The 14365-nt window shown below is 37.6% G+C and overlaps 2 protein-coding genes and 1 pseudogene across 2 annotated transcripts; all 3 read right to left on the reverse strand.

The window, feature by feature from the left end:
* Positions 1–2000: 2000 nt before the first annotated feature.
* Positions 2001–5118, reverse strand: LOC126785990 (beta-amyrin 28-monooxygenase-like; annotated as a pseudogene).
* Positions 5119–5249: 131 nt separating this feature from the next.
* LOC126785988 (protein FATTY ACID EXPORT 6-like) lies at positions 5250–7815 on the reverse strand. Its single transcript, XM_050511687.1, has 3 exons — positions 7507–7815; positions 6671–6758; positions 5250–5487 (listed from the first exon to the last, which is right to left on the reverse strand). The coding sequence occupies exons 1-3, from the start codon at positions 7703–7705 to the stop codon at positions 5415–5417; spliced, it is 360 nt and encodes a 119-aa protein (XP_050367644.1). The 5' UTR covers positions 7706–7815; the 3' UTR covers positions 5250–5414.
* A 1490-nt stretch (positions 7816–9305) lies between these two features.
* On the reverse strand, positions 9306–11667 carry LOC126785987 (beta-amyrin 28-monooxygenase-like). The gene is made up of 4 exons (XM_050511686.1): positions 10951–11667; positions 10324–10765; positions 10028–10215; positions 9306–9768 (listed from the first exon to the last, which is right to left on the reverse strand). The coding sequence occupies exons 1-4, from the start codon at positions 11440–11442 to the stop codon at positions 9466–9468; spliced, it is 1425 nt and encodes a 474-aa protein (XP_050367643.1). The 5' UTR covers positions 11443–11667; the 3' UTR covers positions 9306–9465.
* Positions 11668–14365: the final 2698 nt, after the last annotated feature.

Here is a 14365-nt window from a genome sequence, read left to right on the forward strand (position 1 = left end):
AATGAGTTTTATCAACATCGATTAAACAACAATAGAGCAATATTACGTTGATGCATTCAGATGAGGTTTGGCTCATGTTTGCGACCACAATGTTGTTGATCCGAGTTTACTTTATAATACTGCAGGGAGGGCTATCATGAAGATGAGTACGAATATGTTGTGCATTAGAAAACATTCAATAATATATTTTTTTCACTTGTCGTTACAATTCGTGTTCGTCACCTTATCATCATTCTTAAACTCATGTTTTTTAACAGCAAGCCAATTTGCCATGGGCTGCAATAGAGTCGTACAAAATCCTCACCATATCCTTAATCCACTCCTTCTTGCCATGTGCGATATCTTCAGAATCAAGTGGTGCGACTTGTGCGACTTTAGATCCATGCAGTGCGATTTTCAGAATCAGGCGGTGCAACTTCAATGGTTTCAAGCTGCCCAGTTCCTTAATTCCACATATTATCTAATGACTTATTAAACTTATGGTTTATCCTCACTATATAAAAATAAAATTGAACACGTGACATAGAAAATTTGTGGAGAGCGTTACTCAAATGGCTTGGGAACTCAACTTCAAGCCAATAAGCTTCCAATTTGCAATCATCAACCATATCTTCACTAACCTAGTCTCTCCAATCATCTTATATCTTTTCTTCTAACTGCTTTATCGGAAAGTTTAAAGTTATCTTAGTAAATCTAAAAAGTTATTTAAGATTTGTTTTTCAAAATCACCCAATATATTGTCTGATAGCATAACTATATTTAATTTGACAAATGCCAACTTATCCGATTGTAAGACATATCCAACGATGTTGACGGGAGGGGGAAAAAGTTATATTTGTTCACTTTATACTCTTATGCTCATTTAAGCATCCTCTAAATTTATGAATTTTAGAAGCACAATCTCTGGAACAAGATGTAACGTTCGAATTGATCAATTGCCAACAATTATTGTGTGAACATGGAAAACAAATAATTATTGTGTGAAAAAATAGGGTTATGTTTTTCTCTCTCGAGCAAGCGCTAATCCCTTCTCTGCCTCGCCTCTCCCTTGACGGTGGCGGTGGATCTGTTGTGTTTACAGATAGGAGGGCTCCTCCACCTATCTCTAGACTAAACCTTTGGAGATGTTGATGGGTTTTCTCAGCGGAATTTCCTGAAATTGGATGGTTCTCTTCACACCTCTGTCATTGATGTTGGTAAGGTGTTGATGGTGCGGCTAAATCATTTATGGCTACTTGGATTTTGGATGGTGTTGTGGATTGGGTAGTCGTCGAACCAGATCTGGGAGTGCTTGGGTTTGTAGAGAGTGGTGTAGATCTATTGTTGGCTGATGTATTTCCTTCCCCGTCGAGTGTTGAAATGTGATTCATATTGCTGAAACAGGGGGTCGGGAGATCGATTGGGGATGACTGTTGATTGGTGTTTCCTGTTTGTCGATGGTCAGTGGTGGTGCTGGTGAAAAGATTGGATGCATCTTGCTAGGGTGGATCTTTGTGGGCCTGATGATTCTGTTGGGTTTGGAGGCTTGCTAGCGTGGATTTGTGCTCGGGGATCCAGTTAAAGGAATTTTCTCTTCATCAAATAAAATGGATTGAATCCGTTTGGGTACAATGCTAGAGATATTTGTTGTTTCTTTTATATTTCTGCTTCTAATTTTTCTAACATTGTATGTTCTAGCGTTTCATTGACTTAGAAGGTGGGTGTACTTTAGGTTTATGAGTCTAGTTGCATAGACTGGATTTAGAAGTATTAAGAAATTTCTCTTATTGTCGGCATTCGGGTGAGTTATTTATTGTACTGCTTGCTGAGCTTAATATATTATGACTAACGATTCAAAAAAAGATGTAATCGTTCGTACCTTTTTAAAGTGTTCCTTCCAATGATTTTGTTTTGTTTTGTTTATTAGAACATCATGCGGACTATTGTTTTAAAAAAATTAATTCTTCACCTTTATGTTCATCATAACCTACTGAATTATTGTTTTCTTCTTCATTCCTCTTTTAAACTTTGCCACTGCAAAACTAATTTAATGCTTGCAATAACTCTGTAACATATTCAATATGTTACAACATTGTTGACACATTTCTAAACAAGCATAACTATTATTTGAGTTGGTAAAGCACACTTCAGTGTAATAATGTAATATCATGGTCTAGGCATGATCTCAATGGGCAGACCTCGAGTATGTATTGGCATTGGATCCCTACTGTAGTGATTGTCTGCACATAGCTTCCAGGTGAATTGAGTTACTATATGGTGCATTGCAATAAGGGTTTCGATCCTGGCAAACTCATATCATGGACATATTCTAGGCCCCCTCCAAATGGTACAAAGCAGTAGGGTGGAACTGATGCTTGCTTGTCGAATCTACTTGGATCAAACTTTTCCGGTTCTGGGAAAATGCTACCGTCCATGTGTGTCATAGGAACGGCCCAGAATATCTAGCATAGAATGTTGGGACATAATTAGTTATATTTTTAGGTACAAAGAAGTATCTTTTCATTATGTTTTCTGATGTTGTATTGTGATCTTGTCCAAAATTAAAACTACGCTGTTTGATTGTGTAACTGAAAAACAGCATTGCAGTGAACATAAGCACAATATCCCATAGCAGATCAACATTTTGTTTGGAGGAGAAAGACAGTAGCAAATAATTGCTATTCTATGCCAAGTGTAAATTTGAGCTTACCTGCCACCCTTTAGGACCTAACTCGATATCTTTGAGAGCAGTCCTGAAGCCACCAAAGACAGGAGAAGTAATCCTCAAAGTTTCCCGTTCTACTCTCCATGTGTATTTCATTTTGGCAAGGTCTTCCCATGCTAAAAACTCTCCTGCTGATTTGCTTCTAGCTATATCTTCCTGCTCTGTAAGACATAAGTCAATAGGCATCAATCCTCAAACAAATCCTTGTAGGCGAGAAATGTGATTACAAACCATCTACTTGTTTAGGGGTCATACCTTGTAGAAGGGCTGCATAAACAACTGGTTCATTAGCTAGAAGCCGCACAAGTAACGTAATCAAAACAGATTATAAGTGTCATGTCCTGCAACCATGACTACCATGACATTGTGCACCATCTCCAATTCTGTAAATTCGTCTTCACCATCTTCATTTCGGATGCTAAGGAAGCAAATGATGAGGTCTTGCTGCGGAGAGGCCTTTTTTTGCTCAAGCTGTACCCTCTTTTCACGTATAAGTTCCTTCAGCATGCTTTGAACCCTCTTGCTTGCCTTGAGGCTGCTGTTGTAACGCGTGAAGGGCAAGTTAACTGGTACTGACCACATTCCTTCTATCATTGTCTGGAAGCACTTAACAAATGTGTCTGCGATTTCCTCCTTCAAGCCCAAATAGTAAAGAGCATATTATGTTGAATGTCAGGTTCTTCATCAGGGGCAAGACCTGCCAATAGGAAAGAAGGTTCTTCAGTTCGGCATTTTTATTCCGAAAAGACATGAAAAGATGGGTGAGACAAAAATATTATTGAAAAAATTGGGAGACTTATGCAGCTGGTTGGTTCATGACTTCATTTCTCACAAATTTTATTACTGTAGCTGCCGATAATTACGCTGATGAAAAAGTTGGTAACTTACAGTTGTTGTTTTCCATGTCAATGCATTTCAAGGTGCTTCCTGATTTCTTCATCCATTTTTTCAACATATTGCTTCAGTGACTCGGGCTTTAAGAACAGCATAAGAGCACTTCTTACACGCTTGCGATCCTCGATGCTCAGCTCAAATATATTAAGTTCCCCCAAAATCCTACGAATGGACTCGGTCTGTTTGCTGGAAATTGTGTTCCCATCAGTGGTGAACACAAACTTGTTTGCAGCTTGTCCGTGGATGAAGACTGCTGGCTTGCCAAATAGACTTAGCTTCGAAACTGGACCATATTTTTTGATCCGTTGTTCAAGCCATTTCTCAGAGGTGTTGGCACGCATGGCTTGGAGAAGACCGAGGCTCTGACCGATCAGGGAAAGTCCTAATGAGCCAGGCGGAGTTCTTCCCGATGACTTTTTTCTTCTCGTAAGGAGAAGGAATATGGGAATGAGGAAGAGGAAGACTGCAAAAAGGGTGTTCATGACTTGGGAGGCTGCGTTTGCAAGAGAAAGAGGTTGCAGAGTACAGCTTAAAAGGGTTTTCAGCCGACTCTTCTCAGCTAAAAATTGTCAATATGACAAACTATGTGCAAACGGACTGGTTACTATTGTAGGGGCTGTTTTCAGTTGTTATATTAAATGAAATACAGATAAACTACTCCAAGAATTGGGGAATCTTTATTCTCAACTTCAGAATCAAGGAATCTTTATTCTCAACTCCATTGCAATTGTTAATCAGACGGCAGATGATTAGCTATTTGATCGCAGTTTTCGCCTAGTTGACAAGCTGGTGAACTCAAAAATGTCAAATGCATAGACAGTTTCATCAAAATGAACACCCATATGTATGGATACATTAGATTAACTTAATCTAATCACAAGAACATGTAAGAATATCCTAATCACAAGTTCACAACTGACATTGTTGCCAACTCACGATTAGGAGTATCAGCCAATAATAATCTGGGCAGGTGATGCCTGCCTTGAGTCTAAAATTTCTACAATGAGATGTCTGACGATCAGACACATTCAGGTTGATGTTCAGGCCACCGGAGTTAAACTTATTTTGGCTATCAGAGCTAGATAAGTAGATATCAACCATGTTTGTTTACCGGACCTGTCAATCTGGAACACTCACACTAATACTAAACCAGTTCACTTTGATCATTCATATTGCCTGGTCTGACAACCTATAACACAAAATTGTTTAGCAACAGGATAACTGATTTACTGTATGTCTGGTCTTATACCTAAGTTGGACTATTACAATATGAAGATTTGTAGTATCTTGGCCTAACAAGTATCACCAAGTTATTTGATTCTCTAGAGAGTATGGACAGAAAGCCTACTCTATAGAAGTTCACCATCACCAAGTATGACCAAATTGATAATAATGCGGAATATAACTGGGTGTTCCATCAAAATAAGACTTTCTGTGCATTTAATTAACAATTCCAAAAATGCAATTCTACACTTAAATTCACTAGAGATCACAGATTCCTTTACCCCAAAGGCATTTTCCCCCTTAACAATAATGAACTTTATGCCAAAAAACGAAAATTACGGGATCAGGTCTAACACCGGTGGCTAAATCTCTATTTAATTTGATGAGAAATAATGAATGTAAGGTCTGAGACAAGGATCCATCCATATTCAAAGACAAAAGCCATCTTCCATTTCATACATAACCAGGGAGCACAGTATCTAGCAATTGTGGATTTTAATTAAAAGTATGATCAATATCAAATATGTGTATTGTGATAGATGAAGTTTGAATATGTCAATTTCTAAGTACAGAAAGTAACCCTCAAATACCATTACTTAGTCTTCGCAGCAATATGGTTGCCACCGGTTGCAATTTTGTAGAGATAAAATCCCATCATGACAGCACTGGAACAAAAATTACATCATTTTAGCTTCACAGAACTTGAAATATATGCCATATTTAGGACATATAGAAAACAATTAAACATTTTTGTATTCAATAAAGAAAAAAGAACATATTAACTTTCAAGATCAGCATTCAAAAGGGCTGAATCACATATAGTTCTACAAAGATCATCTTATAGCCAATGATAATTATCAAATGGCAACCTATACATTACTGTAGTTGAATGACTGTTTATTTATTTGCACAACCACTGAAAACTCATCCACATAACAGAGCTTGGGAATATATATTTCATTCCATGTATTCCACACCCCATTACCACCATGCCTATTTATCACTCCGATTCTACATGGTACCACCTTTAGTACGCACAAGTAGGCAGAAAGATTGGGAGGAAGCAATAAGTTCAGCTATGCTGTTGAAAGCCACAAGTGGTCCAGGTATATCATTAATAATGTAAATCATGGAGAAATCATGCAAGAATGGTTTCCCAAACACCAGTTGTAAGAGTTTAAAAATTGTTTTCAATAAAAAGGATGAAATGGGTTCTATCAGTACGGAGAAATTCACATGGTCAGTGGAAAACGGATATTGAAATATGATACTAACGATATCCAAATGGTCAACTGTTATGAGCATATTAACCCAAGTTTTTACAGACATTTAAACATGACGACATTTAACAGACCATGAATAGTCATTGTTGCCAGACAATTCCATATAACAATAACATTCACCAGTCTTTCACAAAGCTGCTTTTCACATTAGAGGTCTTTGGTTGCTAAAGTCCTATATTCCAAACCACAGACCAAAAGGACTTAGAACTTGTGTTCCATGTGCCTCGGTGGGCGTACAAAGTGATTATACCAGCATGTAATTTAAATCATACTGGGTCACAAGTTACATGCTAAAGTGAGATTTAAACGAGAAAATCATAATCTAGCAACAAATACAAACCAGATGCACAAGGTACATACACACTACAACTATCGTTTAGTAGATGATCTAGATGCTGTACAATGCATTCGCACTGAATGATATACATATATCCAGAGCCAAAAGATGAGGAATGCTATTCATATTCAGATGCAATGCTACATACTCTACAGTAATAACTAAATAGTATATAGGTATCCAGAAAATCAATTGGAAGAACACACATAGGTGGATATCTGAGGTTACCTGAGGCCAGCGACAACACCAGCAGGCATGATCTTAGAAGTTTGCATATATCGTTGTCCCATAACCCATGTTAGTGCGGTAGCGCAAACTGTTACAAAGAACAATTACCAGTTTAAGAATATGTTTCCATAGATTGAGATCCAAGCAAGTCATCCAACAATACAGCAAGCAGAACATGAAACCACCAAAATCACTCACAAATAGACAAGAGAAAATTTGGAAAAGAAAATGCTACCAGAAAAACCTTTCCTCAATCTCTTATAAGCACACACTAAGCTCAATACCCCAAAAGCAACTTCCTTTAAATCCCTCTAGCAAGGTCCAGTTCCATTCACAATGACTCGTAGAAACCTCTTTACAAATAAGCTAAACGTGATCAATAGTACCCAGAGTAGTTAGGGCCGCACTGCTTGGTAACTGACGAGTTAGGGAATCCTATTATAGTTTGCAGTTCACTATTTCTTCATATCTTTATATTTGATCTGACAACTGTATGAGACCTTCCATAAAACAATTAAGCATACTAACATACACCTTGAGAAACTAGTTAAGTAAATAACTAAATAAACATCGCATAGATCATAGATAGCAGAAAGAACAAAGTAACACCCCACAAAAAAGAAAGAACAAGTAGCATTTCTTCTATATCAGGAAAGTCAATGCCACCAACCTAATCAAACTACAAAGCTTTCATGACCTATCAATCTTTCCCAACCATTCTCTCACATTAAACACAAACCCAGATCAAAACACATCTATTCATTCCAATAACATCAGCCAATTCATCACATCTAAGATTCCAACCAAACAATGTAAAGAGTAAAAAAAACTGTAACCTGTTTGAACAATGAGAGCAAAGTAAGAGTTCTTCTTCTGATGAAAGGCTTGGAGGCTAAGATAGCCAGCAAGAGTGAGGAGCAATCCAATGCCTGCACCTCCATACAGAGAAGCAGTGCTGCCCTTCCTCAAATACCCAAAAACTCCTCCACCCAGAAGCAGAAGCCCGTAGGGGATCGTGAAGCAGAAATCGTGCATTTTCTCGAACTGGGTTTTGTGGGTGAGCCCGGATTCTTGGGAAAGTTGTAGTCTTTGTCAGATCGAATGAGGAAAGAACAAGGCTTTGCTGTCAAATGAAGGGAGTTGTCTTGTCTGTGTGTATATAAAGGGTCAACTGAATGGCGCGTGGAGACTGCGTGGGCCAAACTTGTCGTGTGGCCAATCGTACCAACTCCCGAGTTTGATTGTTCAGGTAATAAGATAAGGTTTTATAAATGGTCACCTTTCACCGGGCCCAGGGAAGCAAATTGTCGCCACCAATGTCACCTCACCATTTTTCTCAATAAATTTATAAGTATGGTTGTTATAAAATACATTTATAATTTATTTATAAATTGGGCATGAGGTGAGTACAGTAAGAGTGTGTGACAAATTTATTTCCTTGAAACCGGTTATAAAATAATGATTATTTCTCAAAATCGGAACCGAAATCGAAAAAAAAAACCATATGAATTTAACATCATTTTCTTCAGGAACCGAAGGAACTAGAATCACAAATATTTGGTTGGTTTCCGGGTTTTTATGGTTCCAAAAGCCCATTGTAATATATATTTACATCTAAGCTTTAAAAAATAACTATATAAAATACCAACTTCAAAATACAAATATAGAATATCAACAACCTCTCTAATACAATTACTCAATGATCAACAATTAATATACTTAATTATTTCAAAAAGAATTAAGAGAGAGAAAAAATGCAAACCTATAACAATTTGGATTTTAAGTAGTAACAAAATAATAGAAGAAGTGAGGTAGAGAAACAGAGGAAGTGAGGGCATAAGGCAAAATGAATACGTTTTTTAGTTTATATAGTGATTAGTAGGAGTAAGAAGTAAAGAAAAGAAAACGATGAGGGAGATAACGACAAAAGATGTTTCTTTTAGAGGTTTTTCTTACATAGTTGTGAAGACTCGGTTCTGACAGTTCCAAAAATCATTTTAAAAAATAAGAACCGGAATCGAATCAAATCGGTTGTTTCAGTGTGGTTCCTCTAGAGCTAGTAATTTATTTATTTTTGGAATCGAATCGACTATTTCGGTGCGATTTCGACGGTTCTAAACGGTTCTCGGGTCTAAAATTTTGGGCCTACCTTTCACGATCATAGATCAAGGTAGAATGTGGAGCTGGGTTTAGAATTCAGGTCGGGTCGATAGCCCAGTTTAAGTTCTTGCAAAGTTGAAACAAAATGATGATTATTAGATGAACACGGTTCCGATCATTGTATTGTTACTTGATAAAATCAGACATTATGCAAATGTTGAATTCCCCCCCCCCCCCCTCTCTCTCTTTGTTTGATCAATAGCTTATCTATATCTATACTATTAATAACTCAAACATGCGTTGTCAACCAAAACAGAAAAAATGTCCCGTTTTACACTGAAAATATTAAAAACATTAACACTGAGAAATTATATATAGGGACAAAATGGTCAAATTACAAAACAACATATAACAAAAACATAGACAAAATAAATAATTTTCAGATATTAACTACCCATATCACCAGTAACTACCAACATATTGAAAAAACCTTATCTCCACTATTTGCAATATTACAACCCTATTTATTTTAAAATTTTGCAAGTATTTTGTTACATTAATTGATATCACACCCACACCCACACCCACACCCATCGGGTGTGTCATTCTAGTACAATATTACATTAAGCAATGTGTCCACAGCCTGCATTGAATTTTTTGAACAGTTCTGTAATTATAATGATATAATCAATAACTTACAACTGTGCTCTAGGCATGATTTCAATGGGAAGTCCTTGACTAGGTACTGGCACTAGATCCCGGCTGAAATGATTGTCTGCACACAGCTTCCATGTAAATTTAGTAACCATAAGATGGATTGCAACAAGGGTTTCGATCCTGGCAAATTCATATCCTGGACAAATCCGAGGGCCCCCTCCAAATGGTATATAGCAGTAAGGTGGTACTGATGCTTGCCTCTCAAACCTACTTGGATCGAAGTTTGATGGCTCTGGGAATATGCTGTCATCCATGTGTGTCATAGAGGTAACCCAGAATATCTAGCATTGGAGATTAGGATCTAATCAGCTCTGAACTTAATAGCATATATCGTCAAGATCTTTTGCTGAAATTTTAAACTACAGATTGTGCACTTTTTCAAATTATGTTTATTTTCAAAACTCCATTTCAAATGTAACCAAAAACAACATTTTGGTGAGTATAACTGTATAAGTACTATACCGACGCATGAGAGATGAACAAAGGATTAACAAAGAAACTATGAATGCTGTATTAAGCTTCTAGTAATTTTGGACTTACCTGCCACCCTTTAGGAATGAGGAATCCAGCAAACTCAATATCTTTGAGAGCATTCCTGAAGCCACCAAAGACAGGAGGAATGATCCTAAGAGTTTCCTGTGCTACTCTCCAGGTGTATTTCATCTTCGAAAGGTCTCCCCACGTTAGAAACTCTCCTGACAATTTGCTTCTAGCTATTTCTTCCTGTTCTGCAAAATCCACAAATCATATGGATGATTAACAGTATTTGCTTCAAGAAACTGTAAATACTTAATAGTATTTTTTTGTGAGCACAGCTTCAGTCTGTTTTGGAGTACCTTCAAGAACAGCTGCATAAACAGCTGGTTCATTAGCTAGAGCCCGCAAAAGAAAAGTAATCAGAACAGATGAAGTATCATGTCCTGCAACCATGACTACCATGATAGTGTGGACCATCTCCAACTCTGCTAATGCTTCTTCATCATCATCATTTCGGATGCTAAGCAAGCAAGTGATGAGGTCTTCGAGAGGAGAAGCAGTCTTTTGCTGAAGCTGTGCCCTCTTATCCCGTAGGAGTTCCTTGATCATGTTTTGAACCCTCTTGCTTGCCTTGAGGCTGCCGTTATAACGTGTAAAAGGCAAGTTGATTGGCACCGCCCACATTCCTTCTATCATTATTTGGAAATGCTTCACAAACTCTTCTCGACGAGGTCCTTGCTCAAGTCCAAAAAGCAGCGAGCAAGTTATATTAAACGTGAGGTTCTTCATCAATGGCAAGACCTATGAACAGAAGAAAAAATGCTGTTAGTGGAAAATGATTTTTCTTTGTTCTTTCAGATGGAGAAGTTTGGGTATTTTTCTGCAGCTGGCTGATTAATGTTCCAAATTTTTGTTGTTTGTTTATAATTATAGCTTCCACAATCCACTGAATTTGATTACAGGATATTGATGAACAGGAAACTTACAGTTACTTGGTTTTTTCCATCCCAATGCATTTCAAGATGCTGCCTGATTTCTAAATCCATTTTCCCCACATATTGCTTTAGTGACTCGGGCTTCAAGAACAGCATAATAGCATTTCTAACACGCTTGTGATCCTCGGCATTGAGCTCAAATATATTTCGTTCCCCCAAAATCCTACGGATAGACTCGGTTTGTTTGCTGGAAATGGTGCTCGCATCACTGGTGAATACCAACTTGTTCGCAGCTTGACCGTGGATGAAGACTGTTGGCTTGCCAAAAAGACTTAGCTTTGAAACTGGACCATACTTTCTGATCCTTTGTTTAACCCATTCCTCCGCAGTGTTGGCACGCATGGCTCGGAGAAGACCAAGGCTCTGGCCTATTAGGGGCAACCCTAATGAGCCTGGTGGAAGCCTTTGTGATGTTCTTTTCCTTCTTTTTAGGAGAATGTATATGGGAATAAGGAATAGGAGTATAGCAAAAAGGGTGGCCATGATAAAGGAGATTCACTTTGCAGAATGATGATTCAAGATAGTAGATCTTTGGTGTCAATAGGGATTAGGGAGTTTAGGAAAGGAATTCCCAAAGATGTCAAGCTCAATATGTTTCTATTCGCTTCTCATTCAACATATTGTACTCACTTGTCAACTATTCCAATGAGAAGATGGAGAACAAACCCCCAGCCGACGTATCTCACCTTAGAAAAATCAATCTGCTAAAACCTGCAGAAGCAGATTGTTTACTACTTGTTGGTGTTCTTAGCTTCTATAGATAAAAGATAATACTAACAATTAAACATAACAATAATCATTATAATATACGTCTGATTCAAGTTCCCGAGAATTAACCAATAACCAACAATTAATTAGTTTAGTTTAATTGATCAAAGTTGCAAATATATTATCTTGTCATTGTTAATGTATGAACACTAACAAGATGAACTTGTTTAATCAGAATGACCAGTGCTGACAGCTCACTAGCATAACCAGTGTGTAAGATTCCCTGCAGAATATGGACAAAAAACACACCATAGGACTTTACCAAAGATGAGTCATTCATGCAGAACTCATTTTAGTGTTCCATTACATTAGAATCTTTATGTTTGCAAACAAGAAGCTCTACATTTACATTATGAGAAAACAGAATTATCTGCCCTAACGCAGATTTTCTATGACTTTTATAAGATTACATTTATCCCCAAACTTGTAAGCTAAGGATAGATGGGAGAACGGTCCTAGTGCAGACTGTGCAGTCATAAGATATAGAACAAAATACAATGGCACATGAATTATTCTTGATGTTAAATAGCTAATTTCTGCCAGAATGACACTCATAAATTTAATTCAGTACTATACTGCAGACTGCAGTCACTAAGTGATGAACAAATACTGGCATACTGCAGTACTTATTACTATTTCCTGCTGTAATTAGATCAAACGACATACATGTATCCATAAAATTAAGGAGCAGAGACGCATGAAAAGAATCAAAGATGGAATGAATAGACTTGCCTGCTACCAGCAACAAGAGCAGCAGAATTCTGCACTTGGTGCTGTCTCTTTAACCATATTAGTGTGGCTGCAGAAACGGTTACTACAAACACAATACATTTTATACAATGTTTCGATAAATTGAGTATCAAAGTTGTGCAGTAAGCGGAAGATGAAACAAGACATGCAAGAAAAATACAGAAAGTGGCTAGTAAATTTGTATGTTTAATTCCCATTTAATTCGTAAATCGTAACTCAACTGCATGATTCCCAAGCTTACACATTTAATTAGTAACCCAACTATATGATTTAGAAGCCTTTTTGTTTCTGTATTTGATTTGTGAATATAACAAATTTCCTAAGTAGCACGGACACGTGCTCATGGTACCGTATTGCGTGTCCGACACGAATATGGACACGCATGGACACGCGAACTTACTTTGGACACGGCCCGGACACGCGGACACGCACCAACTCATAATAAAAGTGAAAGTGCTTATGGTGAGAATCGAACCTTGGTCATCCAAGGCACTCAACAACTCCTCAACCATTCAAACAAATTCAGTTTTGTTATATTTATGCACACTTTAATATATATAAGGAGAGAAACTCGTGATAAAAATAAGAATGTTTATGGTGGGATTCGAACCTTAGTTATCTAAGGTACTTATCAAGTCCTTAGCCATTTTAACAAGTTATGTTTTCATCATTTTAATGCACACTTTGACATATGTATACATCTAAAATTCTAAATACTTTCAAATTTATAAAATAATTTTTTTAATATATATATATATATTAAAAATAATATTTAATTAACGTGTCCACCACGTGTCCGTGTCCAAAAAAATTTCTATATGCCGTGTCTACGTATCGAATCGTGTCCAATACAGACACTCGTGTCCGTGCTACTTAGCAAATTTCCAAGTAATCCAAATATTCCCACAAAAGAAACCCAAAACTGAGTTTCAGAAATGCATGACTTCTGGTTACAAATCCCAGAAAGAAATTGTTCTTTTTCTCCAACAGGGTCTGCTTCTCTTTTCTAGGACTGAATTGGATAAATGGGTTTTACCAGAAGAAAAAATTCATTTTCTCTAACTGTGTATGCATGTTTATAGAATTCATCATTGTAGACTTTATACAATTCAGAGCATTAAAATGTATGAATAGCTTATAGGGTATTACATTAATAAATGTTTCTACAGGCTATATTGAAATTTCGGAGCTCTATATATACAAAATTTCTCAGTTGCGAACGTCCTCACCGTCCGTACGGCGCGGATTCGGCGATTCCGGCCACCGGTGACGCGCAATGACCAGCACAGCTGCACTCCCCTCCTCTCGGTGCTCCTGTCTGTGCCGGCCAGAGCTGCATCGCTGGCCTACGGCAGTCCGAATCTCGAAATCTCCGCACGGTGCCCAAAAATTTGAAATTTCGAGATTCTGACTGGCCCACGCCGGCGCTGCAGCTCCAGCCGGCACAGACAGTAGCACCGGGAGGAGGGGAGTGCGGATGTGCTGGTCGGTGCTGTCGTTGCGCGTTGCCGGTGGCCGGAATCGTTGAATCCGCACCGTGCGGACGTCTGCAGCCGAGAATACATACATACATACTTACATATGTTTTTAAAGATTACAGTTTGCAGAAGATGAAAAGCATACATACAAGAAAAAGAAAAAGAGAACATACAGTATATGGTTGGTAAATCACAAAATTGTTCATAGCAAGGTGAAATGAAATTTTACTATGACTAAACAAAACTCTTTAGTTCACTTAGGTAGGATAGAGGCAAAGATTCCTTCACTAGTTTAAAAGAAAGATTCCTTAACATTTTCATAGATCTGCAACCTAGTGTCCTAGTGCAATCTAACCTGCCAGACTAAAATATCCACAAACGCCAATTTCTGCCATAGAATCCAAATATAG

The sequence above is a fragment of the Argentina anserina genome, chromosome 3 (assembly GCF_933775445.1).
Source record: "Argentina anserina chromosome 3, drPotAnse1.1, whole genome shotgun sequence".
NCBI lineage: Eukaryota > Viridiplantae > Streptophyta > Magnoliopsida > Rosales > Rosaceae > Argentina > Argentina anserina.

Coding starts and splice junctions, on each gene's coding strand:
- LOC126785988 (XM_050511687.1), bottom strand. CDS start 7,705: ATGCACGATTTCTGCTTCACGATCCCCTACGGGCTTCTGCTTCTGGGT. Junction 6,759..7,506: donor TGCTCTCATTGTTCAAACAG/GTTACAGTTTTT, acceptor TCTTTGTAACAG/TTTGCGCTACCGCACTAACA. Junction 5,488..6,670: donor GGTGTTGTCGCTGGCCTCAG/GTAACCTCAGAT, acceptor TTTTTGTTCCAG/TGCTGTCATGATGGGATTTT.
- LOC126785987 (XM_050511686.1), bottom strand. CDS start 11,442: ATGGCCACCCTTTTTGCTATACTCCTATTCCTTATTCCCATATACATT. Junction 10,766..10,950: donor ATGGAAAAAACCAAGTAACT/GTAAGTTTCCTG, acceptor TTCTGTTCATAG/GTCTTGCCATTGATGAAGAA. Junction 10,216..10,323: donor TTATGCAGCTGTTCTTGAAG/GTACTCCAAAAC, acceptor TGGATTTTGCAG/AACAGGAAGAAATAGCTAGA.